The sequence below is a fragment of the Dicentrarchus labrax genome, unplaced genomic scaffold (assembly GCF_905237075.1).
Source record: "Dicentrarchus labrax unplaced genomic scaffold, dlabrax2021, whole genome shotgun sequence".
Classification (NCBI taxonomy): Eukaryota; Metazoa; Chordata; class Actinopteri; family Moronidae; genus Dicentrarchus; species Dicentrarchus labrax.
The window spans coordinates 16,701,315-16,709,037 of NW_026136704.1; the positions used below are offsets into that span (position 1 = coordinate 16,701,315).

At 41.6% G+C, this 7,723-nt stretch overlaps 1 protein-coding gene across 5 annotated transcripts in view; it reads left to right on the forward strand.

Annotated features, from left to right (window-relative positions):
* LOC127361717 (cytoplasmic dynein 2 heavy chain 1) overlaps positions 1-5,721 on the forward strand; it is a 150,939-nt gene extending 145,218 nt beyond the window's left edge. For all 5 annotated transcript variants that reach the window (XM_051396538.1, XM_051396542.1, XM_051396540.1 and 2 more), the window contains 5 exons: positions 83-172; positions 3,145-3,254; positions 3,337-3,418; positions 4,438-4,554; positions 4,915-5,721. In XM_051396538.1, coding sequence (XP_051252498.1) covers positions 83-172; positions 3,145-3,254; positions 3,337-3,418; positions 4,438-4,554; positions 4,915-5,076 — 561 coding nt within the window. In that variant the 3' untranslated portion in view covers positions 5,077-5,721. The remainder of the gene's footprint in view (positions 1-82; positions 173-3,144; positions 3,255-3,336; positions 3,419-4,437; positions 4,555-4,914) is intronic.
* The last annotated feature ends 2,002 nt before the right edge of the window (positions 5,722-7,723 follow it).

The following is a 7,723-nucleotide window of genomic DNA, read 5'->3' on the forward strand; positions in this document are numbered from 1 at the left end:
GCTGACACTTGTTTTTTTTTTTTTTTCATTATGACTCTAAATAACTTTTCTTCTTCTCTGTGCCTGTTTCCCTCTGTCTCAGTGCCCTTTAACATGGCAGAACAAATGGGAGGGAGCAGAAGAGCCAATGCAGTACCTCAGAGCTGTAGTAACACGGGCTCTCGCTATACAGGTAACATTCATAATGTATACATATAGAGACCGCCTCTACTCTCTTTCTCTGTCAGTCTAGTATCTGTCTCTCCTCCTTTCTCCCACCGGCACACAAATAATATTTACTACAAATAGACACATACATATATGCACATGGAATAAGAAAAAAACACACATACAAACCATCTTTCACGGTGACAGAACACTTCAATCCTTCAGGGACTGAAATTCACGAAGGTCTGCTCCTACCCTACCTTACCTTTTGTCTTAAACCAAAAAAATAGTGGTAAAGTTTCTGTGGGAGAATTGGCAGTAAAGGCATTTACTGACAACCTCGCTGGTTATTAAAAAAACCCAGACGCCCCTGGGAATCCTCTGTGGTACTACTCTCACGAGAGTGAGACTTAAGAAGCCTAAGAGTTTTCTAATCAGCATTAGCATAATGATTGAGGGATCCATTTAAATCCATGGTGTATTTATATCCCACAGGGAGCCTCGTCCTCCAGTTGTGATGAATATTAAGGGAGAACACTTTTGGATTTAAAAAGGACCTTGCACCTCAGATATCCAACAACGACCCTTGACCTTTTTTCTGGTGTTTCCCCACATGACAAAAATCCTTTAGCTGAGCCGGGGTCCAAGGACCAGACTAAAGTACTTTTAGGTTACGGCTCAGGCAAAAATGATTTCTGACTGACCAAGGCAACGTTTTGACTAAGACCGCGCCAGAAAAATTCTAATGTTGTTTTCAAAAGCACTTCATAAATAAAAGCGGATTATTATATAAAAGCATGAGGTTCTGGGAAGTGTTTGCCCTAGGTTGGTGCCAAAAAATAAAGGTTCTGGCTGAAACTCCTCTCGACTGTGTCTGACTGTACGCCTACCTCAATATGCTCTGACAGACTAGAAAACACACACACACACACACACACACAAATTATTTATTTCTATGTGAATTTGATGCATTTGATTATTCGTGTGGGCGAGCCTCACTGCCTATGTCTGTCTGTCTTCTGGTCGGCCTGCCTGCCTACCCATCTGTTTGTGTGTGTATGTCTCCCTGTCTGCCTGCCTCTTTCTGCACTCCATCTGTCTTCATGTGTGTCTATCTGGAGGCTGCGCTGTCCTTAACTGTCTATTCCTGCCCATCAGTACTGAGTGATATCTCTGTTAGCAGCGTGTCTGTGTCCTGTTAGCTAATCAGTCTAATAAAGGCGGAGACGGACAAAGCTGCTGCTGTGTGGAGCTGCAGAAGAATAAAGAGCTAACAGCACAGCAGTACACCCCAGACGCGCAGGACGACCTTGGAAACACCCAAATGCTCACACACACACACACACACACACACACACACATATATGCACACAAATACTATGCATACCAGTGCACATTGGCTCGTTGTATTATTAATATCCAAAATTCTTGGTGCACGTCCTCCTGAGAGAGAGAGAGTCTGCGTGTGTGTGTGTGTGTGTGTGTGTGTGTGTGTGTGTGTGTGTGTGTGTGTGTGTGTGTGTGTGTGTGTGTGTGTGTGTGTGTGTGTGTGCATCTGCCTGCAAGTATGTGCCTGTGTGAATGTGGGTATGGGCTTGCATTGGTGCATATTTTTTCTTGGCATAATGCTCATCCCAATTTATCTCTAAAGCCAGTGCAGACTGATGCTGTGCTAAAAAGGAATCCATTTATAATAGAGATTGGATCAGATGTTTGCTCATTCTGCCTCTATTTGTCAGCAAATTTTCCCTAGCTGACCTCCAAATCCACTGGTTTCTATGGTGATTTAGAGAAAACTGCCTACCTAAAACAGAAATGCAAAACAGGGCCCAGAATAGATCCAAGACTTCAATCTTAGGTCAACTCTCAAGGCTTACAACAGGCCACTGCAGCCATATATCACAATAATCTTTGCTACAGAGCAGTGGAATCGGTTGTTGTGCCTCTGCAACATCCCCTCCGAAAAGAAAAGAAAACATACAGACTGAGAAATAAGATTGTATTGTGAGATATCATATCAGATTAAGTTGCTGATTAAGTGTGTCCTTTTGACAAAAATAAGTAGTTTTCACAGTGACACAGAAGGAGACGGCTTACAAAGCAGATGTTGCTGAATAAGGCAGACTGGATAAACACATTGGATAAGGCTTAGAGAGGTCTATCTCCAGTCATACAGCTCCACACTGTGTACTTGTATCTGGATACAGTGTTTGCAGTCTTTTAGTTTCTAAATACGCATACACATTGCTGTCTCTGCATGCATGTGCCTGTGTATGTCTAAGTATTCTATAGACATATGCTTAAATGGTAATCTGTATGTTTATGCCTCTGTGTGTGCGCAAACTGTATTCCCATTAGTAGGTAATTGGGGTCCCAGTGTTATCAGCGTGTTGACGTGGTGATAAAAGGACCAGGGGACATTAAATACTCTTTTGGCCACACATTTGTATTGACTTTATGTTTTGCCCTCTCCCTTTGTAACTCGTTTTATCTCTCATTAACAAATACACACTGACTCGGATAGAAATTATGATCATTCCACTCACAGATCGATGTTCTCTATGAAAATTTAAAGAGCCAAATACAATACAAACAATCACCATTTGTATTCTTTGTAATCAAACTATTTGTGGTCAGAGGGTGAATATTTAGAGCAAATATATTTCTTATAGTATTCAGAGCCAGCTCTATTTGTGTCAAATTTCACCACTTGAACTGAAGAAAATTGTATTCTTATTATCTTTCATTGATCCACAAAATGTTTTGTCTGACTCCTGTGTGAAACTGATTTTATGCCTGAATTATGTGCTATCTCTGAGTGTTTATTTGTTGTTTGCTAGGTTCTTGGTTCATTAATCTGTGTGTGTGTGTGTGTGTGTGTGTGTGTGTGTGTGTGTGTGTGTGTGTGTGTGTGTGTGTGTGTGTGTGTGTGTGTGTGTGTCTGTGTGTCTGTGTGTCTGTGTCTGTGTATGTTTGTCTGTATGTGTGTGTATCCAGAGTTGGGTGGAGCGTTCAAGCAGACAAGCTCTTCTGTCGGACACCCTAGATCTAGCTGAGCTCTTCCACCCTGACACCTTCCTCAACGCTTTGAGACAGGAAACTGCCAGGTAACACTGAATGCTTGTGGGTTCGTGTGAGACAGAATGAGTATGGGTGCTAAGGTTAATGACATATTTTTGGTGGTTTTAGGTCCATGGGTTGTTCTATGGATAGTTTGGTGTTTGTCTCGTCATGGAGGAGCCCCATTGCACAGGCCAAGCTGCAAGTCAAGGTAGAATTACAACAAGCACACATTAACTTACAGATCATGCATACAGAAACACACTGCTCCCATCCAGCTGCAGAATCCTGGCGCTATAAATGAGGCAGACTCTGGCTGAGTGATAATTGGAAAATAATGGAGTAAAAGACTGCAAGAATAGAAAACAGATGCAGATAAGAAGGCAGGACCTGAAAGAGAGAAGAGCGTAAGAAATAAAGCAAAGAGTTATATCCATTAGAGACAAAGGAGTTACCTTGTTTCCTGTGTTTCTGTGATGCATTTGATGAGTACAAATTCATACAGTTAAAGGACTGGCAGCACACACGCACAATACCACTCTCAGTCAGTTTGTATTGTCTACAATTACTAAATACTAAAATACTTTTAGGCATTTGTTTCTTTTTGATCATGCCAATAAAAACTGGCCCGACTTGCACTTACTTAAAATATACAAAGGGAGAAGGGAAGGGTGTGGGTGCTTAAAAAGAGGTTGCAGCTGCAGGGAGGGAAAGGAAATATTCAGACATCTGACAGAGACAGAGAAAGAGAAAAGGGATAATTGTTGTGAAGCAATGAGCTCTCTTACACACACACACACACACACACACACACACATACACATATACACATTGAAGCTTTTTCTTGCCTAGATTATGGTATTTAGTACTTGTCTGTGTGTGTTTGACTTGACGCCAGAGTTCCCCTTATTGTCTGGCCTACTGTGGAAAATCCCTGAGTCACTGGACTGAATTCACTCATATAAACACACTCTCTCATGTACAATGTGCATAACATGCTAGTCAATCAGGTGACAGCAATGTCATTTCTCTTTGTTTACATAGACCCTGCCTCTCTCCTTTTCTTTTTAGTTCAGTCAAAACGTTTTGGCTTCATCATCCCGGATTTCTGTTTAATCACTGCTCTCCTCTCGTCCTCCTCAGTTTACAATCACTTTGTTTTATTTTTGTCTTTTTGACCCCCTTTCTCTCCTTTTGCTTCTTACTCCATCTGTTCCACTCTTTTTCCAGGTGGGAGGTCTCCAGCTGGAGGGTTGTAGTTTTGATGGTGTTCATCTTTGTGAGAATCAGCATGACTCTCCCAGTGTGTCAGCTGTCCCACCCTGCTACATGGCCTGGGTTCCACAGGTACGTATTTGTGTTTAAAACAGGAACATATTGTTACCCACAGAGAAATTTGTGTGCGTGAAACATGGGCAGACAGGATTTGACCTAATTAAATAGTTTTATATTTCCTGATACAGTCATGAAATTAACAGCGATAGACTTTTTGTAAATCTTGAGGGCTTGTTTACCTTTTCAGTCTGAAATGATATAATTAGTCTGATGTATTCAGGTCTAGTAATGGCAGAATGCTAAATGCTTGCACTCACATGGGTTTTGTTTTGTGGGGTAACTCAAAAACCGTTGAAATCGTTAGTTCAACTTTTGAAATACTAGTCAGTGTGCATACATTCATTAAAGTGTGTCTTCTGTGTTTGATCCTAGAACTCTGCTGCTGATTCCACTGCATCAGAGGAGAGTATCTGGCTGCCTCTGTACACAAGCTCAGAGAGGGTGAAGGTGGTCACGCACATCTGTCTGCCCTGCGGAGCGAACCCCAACCAGTGGATACAGACTGGAGCCGCTCTCTTCCTCAAACAGCAGTGAAAGGACCTCATCTTGGACACCAGTAACCAGCCAGTAACTACAGAGGCTTTTGTCGAAGACTGTAAGCCTCAAGTGGAGAAAATATGGTCCTGAAAGGCAGATTTGACTGGGGCAACAAGTAACAGGACAAAATGGCAGGCTCTGATACCCACACCATAATTTTCTAAGTAAGCACCTTAGCTCGGGGACCAAAACCTGAAATTTGCATAATATGGTACAAGGGAAGGCACCAGAGGAGAAGAGAACAGTTTTTACTTTCTTTATTTGCTTTTTGGTTTAACAACAACACTAATTCTTGAATGAAAAGTCATTTCTTTTAATTTCATGGGCCAGACATCAAAATGGAGCTGCCATAACATCTTTAATGAGATATAAACATGGATCTCAGGCTGTAACAAGCTTTGATAACTCTGAATTCTCCTACTGTTAAGTCTAATAAAACACTACTCCACTCATCTTCTACATTTCATAAAATAGTGTAAAATTGTACACCAGTAATTCTTTTGTGTTCAGAGAACTCATGAAGAAAGCAGCGTTATTTAGTTTATTACGTTTTTGCCCTGAATGTTTGTTTCACAGTTATACTGTTGCCTGAGTGTATTTTTGGACCTTATTTATTTAAAATAAAGATAAAATATATGTCAATATTGCTCTATTTTATTGCAGTAATAGTCCAATATTGTGATTATATAGAAAGTCAAACTCTGTCCCAATTTCATTTCAGTTCAGCATGTGTAATTAGATGAGTAGAAGTTGAGAATAAGACAAAGCACCAATACAGAGATGTGTGTGTGTGTGTGTGTGTGTGTGTGTGTGTGTGTGTGTGTGTGTGTGTGTGTGTGTGTGTGTGTGTGTGTGTGTGTGTGTGTGTGTGTGTGTGTGTGTGTGTGTGTGTGTGTGTTTCAGAGCTAGGCTGACCTCCACCACACACTATCAGTAGTCACAACTTTTCAACAGTAAACATTAGAGATCATTCTGCCTCTCACTTATATCTGCTGAAACATGCTTCACAGGCATAAAACGCCCCAGTGTCTGTTCCCAAAGCAAATGGTGGTTGCCTCTACCTCTCTCTTGCTCTCTCTCACACACACACACATTCACAAGCACTCAGTCCCTAACCTCTGTGTGATTGGTTGTGAGTCGAGGTTGAGCGGAGTCGGTGAAGCCGTGATGGATGGCCACAGAACTACAAAGCAGGGTGTGAGGTTTGTAAGGTGTGTATGTTTGTGTATGTTTGTGTATGTTTGTGTATGAATCCAACCAAGAGCATCAAATTTGATGGATGGCTTAATTAAGTCTCTCTTTTTTTTTTCTGTGTCCTTCTGTTTTTTGTTTGTGTTTATGCAGTTCTGCAAATGTCTGTGTGTGCACTCTTCTCTAAATGTGTGTATGTGTGTGTGTGTTTGTGGAGACAGAGAAAAGGGCTGGAATGAGGGAGGAGCGGGTATTGTGTGTGCACTGCAGTGTGACAAAATGGGAGTGAAATGGAACAGCGGGTTTAAAAAAGAGAGAGGATTGGATTTCGGCAAAACACGGCCCTCTGGGTCAGAGAGACAGAGGAATGGAGGCAGAGAGAGAGATGGAGGGAGGGAGAGAGATGATGCAGGGAGCGAGGCCGAGCAAGAAAAAAAGGTTATAAAACCTGTTTGAGAAAATTGTAGAGAAACAGGAAAATGAGGACAGCACGGGGGGCGGAGGTCGGGAGGAGAGGAGGGGTCAAAGGGAAAGAGGATGGATGGAGAGGGTTCGGACAAGTAGGGAGTGGGCAGAGTGTGAGAGAGGGAGCAAATAGATAATATTCATTCAAGTGATACTACAATGTTTATAGCTACTTCAGCACTGGGTCGACAGAGTTGTTCTTCACCTTTTCTGCAATTAAAAAAAAGAAAAAGAAAAACCCTTTGACCTTCACCTTTAATCCACGTGTGTGTATACATGCACGCTTGACAGATTGGTTCAATGTTGTTGCAATAAGTCAAAGCCAACTCGAAAGCCTGATTTTACTCAGTTGTTTAGCAACCAAAAGGCCCGTCAAAAAGTGTTGTTGCACAACTCTTCCAACGTTTTGATGACTACTAATCCTGCGGGCGAAGGTGGAAAATTAACATCAGCATCGCAGCAAACAGAAAATGCTTTGCCGAGGGCTTGTTTCCAAGGTAATGTGTTTTTTTGTGTGTGTGTGTGTAACAGAGTTTGTCTTTTTCACAAATTAGCATGTCAGGTTTTCAGAAACTATTGTGATAAAATTCAGACTCGGGTGGCGTTCAGTAGCTGCTTTAGTGAGATGTTTGTTTGGATTTTTGATCACAAAACCCACACAATGTGTCACTTCAGAGCAATGATTTAAATGCAGCACACGTCACATTCGTACAAAAAACTCTTGAGTCGAGCTGGACTTGAATCAAAACAGCCATAGAACCCACATAGAAATGAAGCCACATACATAAAAAGGGATATCATTTGAATGCCTGGTCTCCCTCCTGAAATTCAGCACACTTACAACACTGTCTGTATTCAAATATTCTGTTCTCTGCTACGATCTTCGCTTTTTCACTTTTGTGACCCTCCTTCAATTCTTTCACGACTTCCTCCATTCTTCTATGACGTTAACCATTTACAGTGTTTGGGGCTTTCCTGCGTTGTTTAA